This window comes from Rhinoderma darwinii, chromosome 6, assembly GCF_050947455.1.
Source record: "Rhinoderma darwinii isolate aRhiDar2 chromosome 6, aRhiDar2.hap1, whole genome shotgun sequence".
NCBI lineage: Eukaryota > Metazoa > Chordata > Amphibia > Anura > Rhinodermatidae > Rhinoderma > Rhinoderma darwinii.
Window position 1 is genome coordinate 132518718 of NC_134692.1, and position 19526 is coordinate 132538243.

The 19526-nt window shown below is 42.9% G+C and overlaps 1 protein-coding gene across 1 annotated transcript in view; it reads right to left on the minus strand.

Annotated features, from left to right (window-relative positions):
• LOC142655810 (uncharacterized) overlaps positions 1 to 14654 on the minus strand; it is a 38614-nt gene extending 23960 nt beyond the window's left edge. The window contains exons 1-7 of the mRNA XM_075830387.1: positions 14595 to 14654; positions 7560 to 8589; positions 6708 to 6921; positions 5736 to 5878; positions 5425 to 5511; positions 4741 to 4944; positions 2706 to 3235 (exon numbers count right to left, since the gene is read on the minus strand). Of these exons, the coding sequence (XP_075686502.1) occupies positions 2706 to 3235; positions 4741 to 4944; positions 5425 to 5511; positions 5736 to 5878; positions 6708 to 6921; positions 7560 to 8406 (2025 nt within the window). The 5' untranslated portion in view covers positions 8407 to 8589; positions 14595 to 14654. The remainder of the gene's footprint in view (positions 1 to 2705; positions 3236 to 4740; positions 4945 to 5424; positions 5512 to 5735; positions 5879 to 6707; positions 6922 to 7559; positions 8590 to 14594) is intronic.
• Positions 14655 to 19526: the final 4872 nt, after the last annotated feature.

Consider the following 19526-nt stretch of genomic DNA (forward strand, 5'->3'; position numbering starts at 1 on the left):
TAACCTGAAGAGAGGGATACCAAAGGGCCAATATCTCAGGGCACGGAGGAATTGCTCTACCATTACCGATTTTAGGATATCCGCACGTGATCTAGAGAACAGATTTAGACATAGGGGATACCCCAGGGATGTGTTGAGAGGGGCATATCAGAATGCACTTGGGTGCAATAGAGATGACCTGCTTAACCCGAAACCGAAGGAAACGAATGAAGAACAAATTAGGGTCATTGGTACTTTTGACTCGGCCAACAGAGAGGTCAGGGAAGTGCTCAAACGCTTCTGGGGCATTCTTAAGGCAGATCCAGATGTGGGGGCCCTTGTCGGGAACGCCCCGCTCATTACCTATAGAAGGGGACGCAATCTCAGGGACCGACTGGTCCATAGCCATTTACAACCGATGACACCGTGTAGTACCTGGCTGGTTAACAGTACCAAAGGGACATACAGATGTGGAACATGCAAAGCATGTGTGTCCATATTATGTAGCAAGAACTTCACGAGCACCCAAACTGGTAAAACCTTTGACAACAGGTCATTCATAAACTGCAAAACAAAGGGCATTGTTTACTTGATTACCTGTAAGTGTGGCCTACAATATGTGGGTAAGACCAAAAGGGAATTTAGGAGAAGGATTCGGGACCACATTGGGGATGTCAGAAGGAAAGTGGACACCCCGGTATCAAGACACGTGTGGTCCTGCCATGACGGGGATGCTACTGCCCTTGTTTTCCAGGGAATAGAACATGTGAGACCCCTCCTGAGAGGTGGGGACTTGGATAAGAAGATATTACAAAAAGAGGCAGAATGGATATTTAGAATGCAGACAATTAACCCTCATGGCATTAACGAACAAATCTCTTATTCTTGTTTCCTTTAATCACATAATGTTACCCTATGGCTTGCTGTGTCATTTAGGGAGTCTTCCATATATACCATGTAAATATATGCCACTCCTGGGTATATTTGTGGATTAATCGGCCCTTGTCCTCCATGCACACCATGCGTTTTTTGAACGCGTTTTTCCGTGTTCTAGCTCTCCCGGATCTTCTGACCCAGTATACTCCTACATCTGATATTGATACCACTTGAGTATGTCACCAGTTGATGTTTCCTGTGTATCACTGGTCAGTGGGCGCGAGCTGTGCCTGTGTGTGCGATCTTCTAAAAAAGGGAAAATTGGGACGGGATGATTAAGATTGTGGATCGCATCCCCCGTACCTTGTATCTAACATACTTTTTCGGCGATGCTATATACGCTGTCTGAATGTATCTGTGATCCCTGGCTGACGTTTGGGATAATAGGACACTAACTGTGTCACGTCCGAGAGTGTAGTCTCCTACTGAGACGGCTCTCATGAGGACTCACCTCTCCCAATGTACTTACACGGCCTTGTTCTGTTACACTGCCGTGTGCTACATTAACTATATCCATATGTGTATTGCTGTCGACTGACAGTTCAGGAGCCGCGTCTAGCGTCCCCTAGTTACTATGGACGCGTTCGGCGTTCAGGAACCCTCACTGGTTGCTAGGTCCGCGGGGAGCCGCCTCCGGCACGTCACAGGTTGTCGTGTATGACGCGGATTGGTGGCTTCCCCCGGGGACGACCTTTTGAGGGCGGGCTCTCAGCCTTTTAAACCATGGGTCTTTTCGGCGCGTGTACGGCCAGTGTATTAGAGCCGTGCATGCGCCTGGAGGCTAACAATCAGCACATGAACAGTGCTATCCAGTGCTGTAACATTGCAACTATTGAAACACTTTAGAATTTAACTACAATTTATATCTATGAATCCCTGAGGAAACATCACCTTAAGTGTGATGAGGAAACGCGTAGGATCTATATAGATAGTGATTTTTGGCAAGGATATAGCGGAATTTATACTATTAGCAGGAGAATTGTTATTTAGGTGTGAGATACATCATTCACTCTGAACCATTTTCTCCTGTCGAAAATCGCTTGCTTATGCCTGGTCTGGTATCAGTGGCTGGTTGAGCCACAATTTTATAAATACAATTAATAAACTTTACTTTTTAATCGTTCTTTCAGGCGGTGAACTATATTTAACATCGTAAGACCCATTCAAATGAATGGGCAGATGTTTGCCGACGCTATCGAGCCCCATTTTCGGACGTAAATCGAGGCAGAAAACGCCCGAATTACGTCCGTAAATAAGCCGTGTGAACATACCCTAACAGTGATGTAGAACATCATGGGACCAAGCATAGCAACACAGTACTGCATATATGTTACTGTATAGTCCTATGAACAGAAATACCTGGGGTATTCTGGTGGGATAATTATGAAGGAAACTGTTGGAGGATTTAGGGTACCTGCCAGGACACCATGGCGTAGAGTTGGAAAGTCACTGTATGTGAATAATGATTAAGAAACTGTCTGTGAACCAAATGTATTTGCACCTCATTGCCCAGGAACCTCATTGTTGGCCGCAATGAGATCATGAAGAAATGCTGTGAGAACATATTAAATATTATCCCTCTTCCAAAAATATGCAGTGCCCGAATATAAAATACAAAGCTGGAAACACTAGTTGACACTATTGAGATAAATTAAACCAAATAAATCCCCAGTAAGAAGTTTCAAAAGGTATTTTCTCAATGTAAACCTGGTTTCCATCTAGACACTGGTGGGCTTCCCGACCCCCATTGATGTGACTCATGACATATCTAATGTAATTTTCCAATGTACCTGAAAGCTGGAGTGGTTCAACGGTGCAAACCCATGGCAACGACTCAAAGATTCATCTTCCAGAATAAATTTTTCATCTTCATGTATAGCTTCTTGTCTTGGAGTTAAAATATATAGAAGGTCAGAAGCATCGTCCCTTGCTTGTGAGACATATACTATAGCATCCACCAGACCATCTTCTGTCACAGGCATGTTGATAGTATAGTCTTTTGATGGACGATAATACAATGCAACAGCATCTGCCCCATTTTGTATGGTGTTAGGACGTAACAGAATGTGAGGCTTTGGGGTCATCTTGGCACTGCCCACAAGGAAGTAACCATTTTTGTCTGTGTAGTGCCCTTTGAGGTTCAAGACACTATAAGCCATGTTGTTCTTCCCATTGTAGAGCACAAGCCAGTAGCCAGCCAGACTGACAGAGCTGTTGCTTGTGTGGTAAAGCTCCACAAATTCAGTATCTTCTGCTGATCCCGGGGAATTAGGATTTACTTCACTTATTAGAAGAACAGGAGATGCGTTGGTAGGTTGGGCTGTAGAAATGGAAGTAAGGATGTCAATACAATATCGAAACCCACCATGAATTAAAAATATAACAAGGAAGATATTCAAACATAAATTGCCCTACGTACGTATGAGCAAACTGCATTTATTTTACATTGTTTATACCTTTTGGCTCTATTTGAAAAGGGGTGACGGCAAAACACTTCCGGTATCTGTTGGACACCAAGAATGCCACGAACCCTTAGTTCGTACAAAGTGCTACCTCTACTGGTCTCTAGTTACACCTCAACAGAACTATTTTTAATCAAGCTTCCAGCCTGGTTTTATTGCTTGCCATAATCCGAGGTATCATGGTGTAAAGGTAACATGTACATTCAGCATTGGACTTGGGTTCCTTGGACCCACCAGAGGTGATGATTCTGAGGGTATATCCTCTATCTATACAGAACATGTGCACATCCACAGATAATTCATTGTAATCTTTGATGTTATCGTTGTACATACAGGACATATAATCAATAAGATCAAATAGGTTATTTGGGCACCGTCCCAAGTGATTGTCTTTAAAGTCATCTCCAAATTGTCTTTTGTATTAGGGGATTATTATTGTGTTGGGCCCATCAGAGGATCCTCTGGTGGGCCAGTCCACCCTTGTATCTACCTTTGAATATGGTAATTGCAAAGTCGTTCAGAAAATCATATCATTTTAGACGCTGACACACCGTTACCTAAGTAACGTCCTGACATGAACTTGCCCTACACATTGCTTCTTCTAAGTATATTACAATTCCAAAAAAAATCATAATTTTTTGGGTGGAAAAGCACATGAAAAACAGAACTGAACTTGGCAAAATATCACAGAGCGTTATTGTTGGACCCCCAGTCTTAGCATGTTCTACAGGCCTTTCCACCAAGTAGGATATCCACTGAAGATGCATTATGTTACTGTGAATGTTATCCAACTTTTCGTTTCTACCATCTGTTTAACCATGGTGGTTGTGCTCGATTTCCATTGACTTGCAACCCTCCATGGCGGCTTTAAGAGGACACATTAAGGGTTCTTCCACACTGGTCAATATTGGCAGCAAAAACGAGCGCTGGTCAATGAGACAGCTCAGCTTGTTGATCGGCACTCGTTTGCTCCTTTTACAAGGAGATATGTATGGGGACGAGCGCTCGTTACTCAGATCACTTGTCCCCGTACATTTCTATCATGTCGGCACAGTTTACACAGGGAGATGTGCTGCCAATGATAATAGTTTAGGCAGCTAAATCGATACAATCAGCCGATGAACTAGCATTTGCTCGTTCATCGGCTGATTGTTGCCCTGTTTACACAGGGCAAATTCGGGAACGAGCGTATAATTAGCCCATGTAAAATGGCCTTAAGTCACATCTATTGAGTATATGCAACAAAAGTAGCCATCTATCTCTTTCCGAATGCACAATGCTGCTCATTATCAGTATCTTACTCATTGATTTCTCCTTTACTGCAATTACTTTTGAGTTCACAAAAATACACAATGCCTTATACCTGGAGGTGGAGTTGGCGGTTGAGTTGGCACGTCATCAGATCGTGGGCAGGCAGTGAAGGTGGCATTCTTGTTCTGCACAGTTATAACTTTCCCCATTAATGCAAATGGCAGGACAAAATCAAGTTTGACATGTTGAGAAGCTAATGTATCATTCGACCTGGCATGTAGAGTTAACAGGTAAGACTGGCAAGTAAGGTTTGCATCTATGCACAAATTAAAAAAAAACAATTAAAAGTAATATCATTAGTGCAGCCTCAATTCCCTATCTACTATAACTTTCATAAAAGCCAGATGTAGGCTTTATACTAAGATTAGTATTTATATATTACATGTATTCTTTATAATTTACTAGTCAAGAAAGACCATCAAATCACCTACTTCCTGGTCACGTGATCACAGGTGCATCCACTCCCTGGCCGTGCACACAGGTGCTCGGCCCATTATAGTTACAGTACATTCATTGAAACAAACTCAGCACCACATGACTAAGACATTTTTATTCCCTTGAAGTAAACAATGAAGGTTTACATTGAATGGCAGCAAGCAGAGATATCTTGAAAACTGTGAGAAATTGATACAGAAATCATATCCGGAAATTGGATAACTTTTTCATCATACAACGAATTAAAGCCCTCTGATTCAACCATGTCTATGTATAGTCCCTAGTCCCTGTTGCATCTCACCTGTAAATTTCCAAAGAGACTGCCAGGATTTGATCGCAGCATTCAGAACCTTAGAAGGGACTTGGTCTCCCTGCCATTCAGAGCAATCTGTCGTTTTAAAAAAAGCAGGAATGAAGAAAACGGCACTCAATCCATTATTATCACTGGTTTTCCATGTTAAGGGGGTTGTAAAAATAGTCTGCTAATTTCCAGAAAACAGTGCCATCCCTTTGCATGGGCTGTGTCTGGTATTGCAGCTCAGCCCCATTCAAGTATCAATATCAATCATATGTAATGTTAATAATTTTTCCTGGAAATGTGGATTTTGTTACCTGTAGTTATCTCGAAGCATATTCTCACACTGTGGTGGACAAACACTAGGGGACAAACATTCGGCTGTCCTGGAGTGCTGCCTCCGAGAATAAAATCGGGTTCATCACCCTCACTACAAAGGCTGGCAGAAATGTTTACATCCCTAAATGTGAAAGAAAAAGACTCACAAATTACCCAAGATTCTCAGTAAACATTGTGGAAATAACACAATGCAGAGTACGTTATTAACCCATTTAGGGCCCGAATAATTTTTTTATTTTTGGCTTCCCACATTCTAACCCTCATAGTTTACTCCGACATGGCTGTAGGAGCCTTTGTATTGTACAGATTGTTATGTTTTATGGGGATAAAATATATGTCTATATTTTTTGGTGTTTTCCATTTATATATAATTACATTTATTTAAAAGAGTTATGTTGGGACCAAAAAGTACGTCATGTGACTGGCCCCGCTGTACCCTATGTACAAGTGGGAGCAGTGCAGCGAGTACATAGAGTACAGCGGGGCCGGTCACGTGACAAAGAGCTGTATCGTTATCAAAGTGGACTGTGCCAGCTTTATAAAAATCTATGAAAAACTCAGAATCAGCATGACGGGGGACCGGAATATATATTAGCGAGTGTATAACATACTGCAGGGACTACACTGATAATACTTTTTGGTCCTCACATAACCCCTATTTTATAAGGTCTTTTTACTTTTTTTTTTATAAATGTATTTATTATTATTATTTTTTTTAAATCCCATAAAAGTTTTTTTTTTCCCCACGCCACTTTTATCCATAGGCTATGTCTGGTATTACATCTCTGCCCTATTAAATGTGAATACTGCATGAGCATCATATCCGATTTGTTTAAAATTAATATCTCTGTAGTTACTGTTTTACACAATATTCCGCTCTAGCTCTAATTTATATAAAACATATAAAAAAACAACAACATACAAACAAACAATAGAGAAACATTTATTACCATGTATGCCAGTATATAATATTATTTCCTCTGGTCAGATCCTGCAGGGGATGAGCCGCCATGTCCTCGTAGTCACCATATACCAGAGCATTGATCAAACCACTTGTAGTATATCGTTTGCTCTGTAAAACCTCACTGCTCTTCCCCATATACAAAGCTACTGCACCTCCACCCTTCTGGAGCAGGCGAGCGCTGTTGGGCAGTGTCTGCTGAGCTGGATGTACAAAAAAGAAATAGTACATACTTGACCAAATATAAAACCAATTAAAATTGATACTATTATAATACGCAAGTAATTATAAGATATGCGTGTCCATATACATATATGGGATATGCCAATAGAACTCAATGGATGTATGCAATGTTTGGGGATGTAAAGGAACACTATCCCACCTCAACCCCCTTTATCTTCCCCCCCGCAGCATTCTCCAAAGCCATGTTCACAAACCCTGTACGGCACATGGAGTCCCTAGTGTTCTGTATTATGGGCCTGTAGGCACTCCGTATGGATTCCCTCTGGAAGCAAAGCTTTAAGGGTAGAATACCACCATAGTACACCATAGTGAAGCAGTAAACAATATTTTTTCTATGTGCCTCTGTCTGAAAATGGAGGCAAATGGATGTAAACTATGGACCAATAAGCAGGCTATAGGTACCATATTACAGACCCGTACAACACAGATCTATAATATGACCATATGCATCAGCCCTTAGATAAAAAATATCAACCCACAAACCCTATGAAGACTGGATGGAGCTTCTATAGGACGTTGGCACACCAAGAAGATAGAGTTATACCTAATCCATGCAAAATAAGATCTTCACAAAAAATTTGCTTTAAAATGTGCTTACCTCGGTTATCATGCTTTTCACTCACGAGCAAAAATAGCCCATTGCTGTCAGTTTGACCTTTAATTTCCGTAGAGTAATAGACCGATTGATCCATTGCATTAATAAACGCCAGGGTCAGACCATAGAGCAAGGTCAATGATGGCCCATGGATTTCTACGTATAAATCCTCGGCATAAGGAGATGAAACTTCATTTAGCATGGCTGGAAACACATTACAGTAATTCTCGATGCCTGGTGATATATGTGTCATTTGGAAGATCCATAGGCCATTTATGTCCAGGCACCTCCCAATAGACTCATCCATAGTATGAAAATTAGCATCTTCCAAGAAAGCCTCTATTCCTGGTGTAAGGATATTGACAAGATCATCAGCTTGGTCAGTGCTCTTCGTCTTGTGCACCAGGGCATCCACTAACCCATCACGGGTTACACGCATTAACGGAATGTAAGGTCCCTTTCCAAAATAAAGAGCTATGGCATCTGGTCCATTCTGGATGGTGTTGGGTGTTAGGATAATAGTGGGAACTGGTTTAACACCCAAAGACCCAATTAGGAAGTACCCTTTCTTATCGGTGAAGTATCCTGTTAAGCTGAGTACTTTATAGGCTGTGTTTGTTTTGCCATTATAGAAGACCAGTGTAAAGCCATCAAGAGAGACATTTTGTCCCTTTGTATGACGAAGCTCAATAAATTCAGAAGTGTCATACCCAGGGTTATCCGGGTTTACTTCATTGATCAGGAGCCGTCCTTCTAAATTCATCTCCTTGGAGTTTTTAATAAGGTTCTGACACTTGACGACCAAGAACATCCCAAGCAACACTACTATTATTGATTTTGAAGATGCCATATTTTCTTCTACCAAGTCTTCGAATATTTTCTAAGAAATTGGACAATCTTGAATAGGAGAATGTATCATTCAGTCTAGTAGTGAATAAGTGAATACTATGTTGAGGATCTTGAGGAGGCTACGGTGTGGTGATGGTATCACTTCTCTAAATAGTGGCGTACAGTGTTTCAACATATTGCCGTTCTAAAAAAGAAATATCAAAGTCACAGCTTAATCTAATGTTAAAGTAACAACTCGAACATAACCTTATGAACTTAGATGTGATCGGTAACAGCTCGATCCTGCGTGTCATAGACATGCAGGACCCGCTGTCATTGAACCCGTCAGCTCCGCTGACCTGACGGATATACTTTACAAAGCAGCTGGATCTCAAAAAGTAAAAATATTTTATAATAAAAAGTATTTAGAAAGTTGCACCAAACACACTGATAGACATTTTTCATGGGTGTACATATTAAAGAGGACCTATTGGTTTTGAGAAAAAGACAAAAAGTTACTTTAGATCACATTATAAGAATTATTTCCTATACATATCATTAGCAGAACAGTGGATTTCCCTCACTATTACAGGACACAGATTTTACTTTTATTTCAGCGGAGTGAGGGGTTGGTACTATATACAAAATCTGAATAGCAAAGTGGAGCCTTCTGCTAAGATCTGGCCAGGATTCGAGGGGAGCAAATCAATTTGTCTGTTTCGCCATTTTTGTTGTTGGCTGCTTCATAGACTACAATGGGACAATTAATTCTCCTATTTTGCTCCTAAATTCACCAAAAGCAAATCTTAAACCTGGTGAATTAATTCCCGATGGGCAGCAAATCAGTGAAACGAAAATCAGGCAAACATTCACAGATCCATGCTGGGGCCACGAATGCGGACTGTAAAAACTCAGGACCACCGGATAGGTCATCAGTATATAACCGGTGCATGTCCGACCCCGAACCACGCACCGATCCGCCACTCCGGATGCTTCTGTGCACCGGACGATATTGCCGGAAGCAGATGGCTCCGGTCAAAGAATAGCGGCCGAGCTGCAGTACTGCAGCACTGCTCCTATTCAAGTGAATAGGAGCAGAGCCACAGTTCTGCCGAACGGCCGCTATGCAGTGGTCGGAGCCATCTGCTTCCGGCTCCAACTACTGCATACCCTGCATAACATCCGGTGTACGGAGGCAGCCAGAGTGGCGGATCGGTGCGGGGTCCGGGTGTCGGAAACGCAGCGATCATATACTGATGACCTATCCGGTGGATAGGTCATCAGTTATCAGAACGTGGAAAACTCCTTTAGGCCTAATCACACGAGCGTGTTAAACGTCCGTGGGACGGCCGTTGAAAACGCGGCCATCCCACGGACCTATGTAATTGAATGTGGCCGTTCACACAGCCGTTGTTTCAACGGACCGTGTGTAGGGTCCGTGGGAAAATAGGACATGTCCTATCTTTTCACACATCACGCATCCCTCCATAGACTCTCATCAAATAGGGATGCGAGACATCGCATCCCGCAGTGCTGAGCACGCATGCACCTCGGACGTAAAAAACTGTCCGAGATGCGCCACGCTCGTGTAAATAAGGCCTTACTGTGAGTCTTTCACTGCATACACACAAGGGGAAGTTTATTAAGACTGGCATATCATACAGCAATCCTAATGTAAAAAAAGTTGCCGTAAAATGTGCTTAATTTATTAAGGGGCACGCTCTTCTTAGTAAATTAGGCGCATCTCTTGCTGTCCATTCGCCAGAAAGTGGAATCTAGGCCAGACATAAGCAAGCATAGATTTGAGACGTAATTTACACCAGTTTCTAAAATAAACTATAGTAAATTTGTTGTGCATCGGGTGACCCGGCTCCTTCCGCTAAGCTCTGTCCACTTTTTAGAAAAGTGTTGTGAAGAGCAGAAGATGCAAACTGCAACTTGTGTGCCATTTGAGACTTTTCTCTGCCAGAAAACGGGTGTAGAAAAGTTAATATATTCCTCCTGCAGAGCCAGCAGCAGCCACACACTGAAGAGAAAGCTGTGGCAGGATTCTTCTAGCCTTCTCCTCCTCCTGCTGCACCATAATACACAGGAATCCATCTCACATTTTTTCTATTATTACATTCAGCATGAAGTAAGATAGTAGCACAGATTTTCCCTGTACACATGCTGCACAGATTATTGTACAAGTTGCAGGCAGGTGAAAATGACTGAAAGGTGACAAAATAGCAATCAAAAAAGTTGTTTATGATACTAACCATATGCAGACGTTCCTGAATTTAGAAATCTTCGGCAAGTGCTTACATACTGCATGTCCTGTTTTCTCTCCCTTAGACACAAAGACGCACAAACATAAACTGCAAAGTGTTTATAAGTCTCTGTCATTCTGTTGACTCATCGGATTGCGTGACTCACAGGATAATTTATAATTATCACAATGTGAGGGAAAAAAAAAGATCACTTTTCCAAAAATTCTAAATTACTAGTCATAGACAACTTAAGATTTGTTATGTCATTATGAGAAATGTAAAAAAATTTATTTAAGAAGTTGGAAAAGCGGTGTTATTTCATTGAAAAATATCTTAGAAGACCTCAACTTTATACATATAAGCCCCATCCTCTAAAAGACTAACGACAACAATAACGACAGCCTGAGCACTCTCATTACCAGTACTATACAACCCCATGAGTGATAGAGCACACCACAAACAGCGCGAGAGTGACACTATAAACAGCTAATCACAGAGTGCCCTTTTAAACAGCGCCAACCAGAGTATATCCCCATATACAGTGTTAGCCAAAGAGTTACCCTATAAACTGTAACAACCAAAGAGCGCCCCACTTTACATTGCCAGCCAGAGAGCCTCATAAACAGTGCCAGTGAATGTTTTAGAAATGGGGGACAGGGCCGGCCTTAGGGGTGTGCGACCTGTGCCATTGCACAGGGCGCATCACTCCAGCAGGTGGAACGGGGTGCTGCACTGGCTCCCTTGCCCTGCTTGTTTCAGAAGCGCCCGGATCTGTGACTCAGCAGCTGCGCCCGGGCGCTTCTTCTCTCAGTGGCGTCGCTGCCGCTGTAGCAGCCATAGCGGCTGATAGCGGCGACATGGGCGTTAGGGCGCCCGTGTCGCCTATCGGGAAGGGACGGGCCACCCCCATGGCCGGCGCCCCCGCTAGCAGCCACTGTGGCTGCTACAGCGATAGTGACACCACATTCATGAGTATTTGCGTCCTTAGGACGCAGACACTATTGAACACTATAGCAGAGCAGGGAGGTATCTTCCTGCTCTGCTATGTACTAGCGCCACTGTAGCTCCCTGAAGGAGCAGAATCCCTCTGTGGCCGGGGATTCCGCTCCTGGACGGAGCGCTTAATGTCTCTGTCCATGTATGGATAGTGACATCAGGGGCAACTACTGAAGCGGAATCCCTGGCCACAGCGTTGCCGACGTGGTGGCCGGTGATTCGGCTCCAGGTGAAGCCCCTGATGTCACTGTCCATAAATGTACTGAGACATCAGGGGCTTCTCCTGGAGTGGAATCCCCGGTCACAGCATCGGCAACGCCACAGAGGGATTCCTCCTTCAGGGAGTTACAATGGCGCTATGTTCAGGAAAGGGGGTGCTATCTACAAGGGAGCAGAGTGGTACTACCTACAAGTGTGTCTCTGGCACCTCCTACAAGGGGGCTGTGTGGCACTACCCACAGGGGGGGTGTGGCACTACCCACAGGGGGGTGTGGCACTACCTACAGGGGGCTTTGTGGCACTACCTACAAGGGGGCTTTGTGGCACTACCTACAAGGGGGCTGTGTGGCACTACTTACAAGGGGGCTGTGTGGCACTACCTACAAGGGGGCTGTGTGCCACTACCTAATAGGGTCTGTGTGGCACTACCTAATAGGGTCTGTGTGGCACTACCTAATAGGGGCTGTGTGGCACTATCTACAGGGGGCATCTGTGGGTGGCGGGCTGATGGTCATTTTAGCGAGAGTGACGGGCTAATGTTCATTTTACTGTGAGTGGGGGGCTGATGGTCATTTTACTGTGAGTGGGTGCTGATGGTCATTTTACTGTGAGTGGGGGGCTGATAGTCATTTTACTGTGAGTAACGGGCTGATGGTCTTCAAGTGGTTTCCACCTCTAACCTCCAATTGAAATTAAAAGGGGCAGAAAATACCTGCGGCGCTCGTTTGGAGTGCTTTTTTGCCTGTGTATTTTTCATTAGCTTCAACGACTTAAAAAAAACCTACGCTGTTAATTCAAAATCTGCCTTACAAAAATGCTGTGTGAACATACCCTACGAGTGTAGTGCTTGTTTTTAGCCGTTATCTGTCTTTAAACAATTTTTGGTAGGGGTGCCCTGAGGAAGTTATTTTTTCCCAAGGGCGTCTCGAGTCCAAAAAGGTTGGGAAACTCTGTACTAGGTTACAGGATCACACCGGCCTACGCAAGGATCCTTCAAGGATCCTTCGTCATCGGCGTTGTGTGGGAGCTCAGTTCATCGTGGGAACGGGGCCTAGGTGAGTACCATTTTTGTTTTGTTTGGGGGCATTGTCTACAAGGGACTGGTGGGGGCTTATGGCACTATCTACATGGGGGAGGTGTGGGGCTGTGTGGCACTGTCTACAAGGGGGAGGTGGGGGATGTATGGCACTGTCTACAAGGGGGAGGTTTGGGAGGTATGGCAGTGTCTATAGGGAGGAGGTGGGGGATTATGGCACTGTCTACAAGGAGGAGGTGAGGGATTATGGCACTGTCTATAGGGAGGCTGTATGGCACAATCTACAGGGGACACTATCTACAAGGGGGGGGGGCTGTGTGTGTCAGCCAGGGGAGTGGGGCATTATAGTGTGTGGAGGCCACTAAGCGAACATTATACTGTGTAGGGGCACTACAGGGGGCATAATACTGTGTGGGCACAATTAGAGGACAAAATACTGTGTCTTTGAAGTGGTTATAATATATTATATTATTAAATATTATTATTATAATACTGTATGGGGGCACTAAAGGGGAATTATACTGTGTGTGGGGCACTATATTGGGCATTATACTGTGGGGGGCATTATACTTTTTTATGGGGCATTTTTTCTATGATGGGATGGGACGCTGAAAGGTAATTTTGCACGGGGCGCCATCTACCCTAAGGCCGGCCCTGATGGGGGATGTCTGCCCTTCCAGGGGTCCAGCAGGTCTCTCCATTTTTTTTGAGAGTTGGACAATCTGGGAGGGTTGACGAATATGCCTGCGTCAGTGAAGTGTCTACTTTTTCCATTGTACAACATTTGTTCTTTTAACAACTGTATAAAAACTGTTATTTAGCCATCTTTAATTTGGGCATCATCCTGTTTGACGCTGATAATTAGGCACTGTATGACATATTTATTTGTAAACTGTATGACAATATACCATACCGGCCAACAGAAGATACCACAGAGGGGACCATCCAATATCAGGCAAGCCCATCCCAGTGAGATATTTTCCCTGCATCTTAAGTCTCATTAATTCAATATATGAACGCTGACTTATTGTCTGAGATTCATAGTTCAAAATATAATGTTTGGCCTTATGGAACTGAAGCTTCTATTCTTTGCTGCCAGCCTTAAATAGCATTTTCCCCATTAATCAAAAAGTTACATGTAATGTTGCATCCACATCACATTCCATTAGGAGCCTCTGCCGCAGATTCCGTTGTTTTTGCTGGCCAAAATAGCGCAGAAAAACAATACACACCCAAGTCAATGGGTTCCATCGGGCGCAATTGGTCTAGATAGATAGATAGATAGATAGATATTCACAGATGGGTGAATAAAGTATCCAGCTTTTCTTCACTAAAGTAACCCTTGAAGTGTTGCCTCTTTTTGTAATTTTTAGGTTAATTAAAAAAATGTTAGCACATAAAAATGTTACAATTCTCCTTAATCTATTAACATATAACACATGCATTTGCAATATAACAGATTATCACAACCCTATTTACATATTATCATGAATAAAGACATGAAACCTGGAAAGAAATATAAATCATGTTTTCTGAACATCTCCTCCCTGGGACGTATGTTGGGTGACTGCGGGGTGACTGCTGTGCTGTGAGCGGAGTATAGTGGGGTCTCTCCAGCACAGCGGCCCATCACTGACAGCAGCGCATACTAAAGTATTCATCTATATAATCCCACCACCAATTTAATATTACAGGCCCCCTGAAACTTACTGAGCATCCTGTCTCCTCCACCGCATGTCTGCCCTAATTTTTTCTGAAGGCCACTTCCCAGCTTCCTCTTCTCCACCCCTCTCATTCCCAGAAACCCAGAAAAAAAAACTGTGTTACTTTTCTCTGAAATCCGAAACCTTTAATGTACACGTTGCTGTAAAACACCAAGCTCTTTTTTAGAATCCTTCCCCACTGAAGGGATTAGGGATGGGGGTAGAGAGAGGCCTGATCACTACCAGATGTTGGTCACTGCTGATGGGAGTCTGGTTAACCCTTTGTAGTTACACATACTGACCACTAGCCAAGAACTAAGTTGCTGACGACAATCGTATTCAATCGTCTGTAATCCGTGAGAGTAAAATACAGTGTGACTGTGAATTAATATATTTATGCGCCCTAAACATCTGATGGGGGTCTCACCATTGGGACCCCACCTATCGGAGAACGGGGGTCCTGTGTCCACTATTGTGCCTTAGAGCTTGGCAAAACTCAGCTGCAAAAGGGAGGAAATGTGAGGGTGAGTTGGCCATGCCAATGCTTAACCCATCCCTAGTATTTGGTAAGTAGCCTGTGACTTTTAGGGCCCCAGATCCCGCCCGATCTGCCTTTTTTGCAATCAAAGTCCCAATATATACCAAGAGCATAGAAACCTTAAATGATGCGCATTAAAAATTAAAGGTCTCTGATAAAAAATTAAAAAAAGAACAATTCATTATTGTACATTGAACAAACTCACCAGTATCCCAAATATATCCATTCAAATATTTTAAAAAGACAATTCATATACAACAGGCAAACCCCGAGATAAGAAAGCACCCCATAATATGTTTCTGGCGGGATCAAGCTGTTCATATATCACACTAGCCCTATAATATAATTATACAAACTAACCACAGTGTAGCCGTGTGGGTTCAGAAAGATTCTCCAATACTTCCCAAGGTCCGGAGCCCAAAAACATAACAAAAATATCCCATAATATACTGATGAATAAGGTGGACTACACACAACCAAAATGACACAGAGATATTAGAGGCCCATCCATGATTGAGACTGGCAGCACGGTGACTCAGTGGTTAGCACTGTTGCCTTGCAGCGCTGGGGTCCTGGGTTCAAACCCAACCAAGGACAACATCTGCATAGAGTTTGCATGTTCTCCCTGTGATTGTGTGGGTTTCCTCTGGTTTCCTCCCACACCCCAAAAACATACCAATAGGGAATTTAGCTTGTGAGCCCCAATGGGGACAGTAAAAGAGGACCTCTGTACAGCACTGTGGAATATGTTGGCACTATATAAGTAACTGAAATAAATAAATATTAAATAGGCAGCATATGTTTTCTTCATGGACAACGCTGATAGGCCCTAAATACCTAAAATCATTGCTAGTCCTCAATACTGAACCCAGATTTGTCCCCTTCGCCTTGTCCCAGTTTCAAACTTGTTTTCCAGTCCACTCTACCCCTGGTTTGGGAGTACTGAAGAGCTTCTTAGTCTATGTCTCGGTCTCAGGCTCTTGTTCGTCATCGTGCCAGCTGGGCTTGTCTTGTCTTAGAGAGGGGGTTCATGTCTGTACAAGTTGCTCCTGGCATCGTACTACATTCTCCCTTGTCGGTTCAGCCCAGCAGTCTATAGTGAGGTGAAAATGAAGACCTCTATTTACATGTGATAAGCATGGCTGTAGCTATAGAAGGTGCAGAGGGGGCAGTAGCACTAGTGCCCTGGTGCCTGAGGGGTCCAAAGACCCATCTGTCACATAAGAAGACACCAGTATTATAAATAGAAGGTGGGGACCCAGGAGCTTCAGGTTAAGCCTCTCACCAAGCCCATTGGTCCTTGAAGACAACTTTGGTGAGGACCGGCAAGACATTTAGACACCCAATACACAGGGAAGACCATGCTCTAACTAATGACAGAGTCCAGGGCCTCATTGTTCGTAAGCAAGCAAGTTCTGTATGATCAGCACCAACACGCCAACATAATTGGCTTGTACTATAGAAAAGTCATATAATTAGATGTTAAAAATGTTGTTTTAGAGGGAGAAGCTATAGAGGGTGTAGAGCTGGCAGTCGCACCAGGGCCCTGGTGCCTAAGGAGTCCAAAGGCCCCTCTGTCACATAAGAAGACACCAGTAATATTAAATGGAAGGTGGGCGGCCAAGAAGCTTTAAATTACGCCTCTTGCCAAGCCCATTGGTCCTTGACGACCCTGGTGAGGACCGGCTTACCCATTTAGACACTCAATGACACAAGGAACACCATGCTCTAGCTAGTGAGAGAGTCCAGGGTCTCATTGTTCGTAAGCAAGCAAGTTCTGGATGATCATCACCAACAAGATAACAGAATAGGCTTGGACTATAGAACAGTCTTGTAATCTGATGTTAAAGATGTTGTTTTGGTGGTTCGTTCATCCATCCATCCACCCATCCATCCATTCACCCATCCATCCATTCACTCACTCACTCACGCACTCACTCACTCACTCACTCACTCATGTATTGCTAGCAATTACCTCCATCCCAAACATAATGGTTTGTGATATTTCCTTGAATAGTTGGCTTCCAACCTACCGACTGCCCTACTGATTGCCATAGGGGCATACAAAATGCTGAAGGGGGCACCATAGATGGCTTAGCATCCAAGGTTTGCAAACCCCACAAATCTTAACATTAATTGTATAGCAGTACTAGTTAGACATTGCATAGCACTACTAATAAATGACTTCAGGTTTGGGTTATTTGGTCACAGTATATTGGTATTATGGGTATTTGTAAATTTATGATCGTTGTCATGTGTTGTGGCAAACTTGTTTTCATGCTAGGTATGTAAACGAGATGCATGAACAGACCATGGCATCGGTGGCGATGGAATAAATTATATTACTTTTTTTACCCACTTGGAGCCTTTTTTGGGGGGGTTGTAAAACCCCTTAAAATGTGTTTCTAAACATATTGCAGCATATAACATTATATATATATATATATATATATATATATATATATATATATATATATATATATATATAGATGTATATATATACTATTTAGTAGGAATAATGTATTGGCTGTAGTTCTACTGCGTGGTTTCCAGTCCGAGCTGAAATCCAGTATTGTAGTTACACAATAATACAACAATTGACCAATGTATAACGTAAAAGTTTATTTATTCGCAAGGGAAATTGTTGCGAAAAATAAAACAAAAATAAACATGAATAATCTTCACCAGAGTAATGAATAATTCTTTCCTTAAAACCTACTCGTATTTCTATATTACAAGATGAAAAAATCACTAAAAGGATAGGGGGTTTGCTTTAGCTTTACCTTCAGGCAGGGTGTTTAGAGAAGAGGGTGGGCTCAATGGAAAAATCAAATGGACCCCCCCCCCCCAGCCCCAAGGATCACCCCTACCCCTTTTTATTCCTAGTTCCTTAAAGGGCAGTTCCAACTTTTTTATACATTTTTGTCAGGAGGTGGATCTGTGTATGGGGTCATATAGCCCTTGGGGGCCAACTTGAATTAACCCTTCACTTTTAATGGGCCCCAGGATCTACTTCTATGGCCCTTCCAGATTTGTTGGCCCATTCACTCACTATAGATGTATCTGACTTAATGACATGGTATCACACTTTCAGGTAAAATTTTACACACATTTTACTTCTTCATTAACAGTCTCATCAATTAGGTCCATAGTCACTGCATTAAATAAAAAAAATTGCAACCCCTTATATTTACATGCAGATAGACACATCTATGGAACCATATAGAGAAGGGATATACTTGCAAAAATCAGGGTGTCTCAGGGTTGTATAACTTTGGAACAACTACAGTTCTAATATACTTGTATAATTGGGTAAGGGGTAAGGGTTACCAAGTGTGAGGCCATCTACAATTCACTACCCCCTGTATTCTGCCTATAGAGCAGAAGTCATGAGCTGCAAAAAAAAAAAAGGTCTGCTTTTTACCAGACAATGGCCAAACCCAAAAAATGGCGCCGTTTCTAGATTTATACAAATCTCGGACAACCCCCGTATAAATAAATAGGCAGTTGTACTGATAAACCATGCAAATAAATGTGCCATGAAGCCTTTAATCCACATTACAAATAGGTACAAGCCACAGTGACCATGTGTTTTTAGAAGTGAGGATTCTGACGTCTGCTTGGATGAGACTAAAAGTTGACAGGATGTGGTGAACTCAGCGGCAGACTCTGTCTAAGATAAGAGAAGAAAAGGAACAATGTGACGGCTGTCTAGATACCTAGAAGAACCTCAAAGAAGGAAGATATTCAAATCCAGACATGACCTTGAGACACAATAGAGCAGATCTGAAAGAGGACCTGTCACTAGGTCATATAAGTTGAACTGGTTTACTGACCTGAATAGCGCTGTCTTCCTGATTCCAGCGCAGTTTTTCTTTTTTTTCCTGGACCCCCTTGTTCCAGAGATATGGCCCTCTGTTGTGTTGGCTCCCTCTATGCTATTTTGCTGTAGTTAGCCAACAGGGCGTCAACTACCCTTAAGCTGCCTCGAGCTGATTGGTCAGATTCAGAGGCAGGGAAGCTAGCTCCATCCCGTTTGCTAACCACAGCAAATTAGCATATAGGGAGCTGACAAAACAGAGGGCCATATCTCTGGAACAGTAGGGTCGAGGAAAAAAATATAAACAGCGCTGGAATCAGGGAGACAGCGCTATTCAGGTTAGATAACCAGTTCAACTTATATGACCTAGTGACAGGTCCTCTTTAAAGTGGATCTCCTCATGAATACAACGGATCTATAACGGAGTCCGGCGTATTCTTTGATCACTCCTATAAGCAAAATGGCGCAATATTTTTTACTAAGACAGACCTGTCCCTGTAATATGCTGCCCTTACCTAGGGCAGCATACTTAGCTGACAGGTCTGCTAAATTAACATTTGTCTAAAAAGAAATTCTCTGAA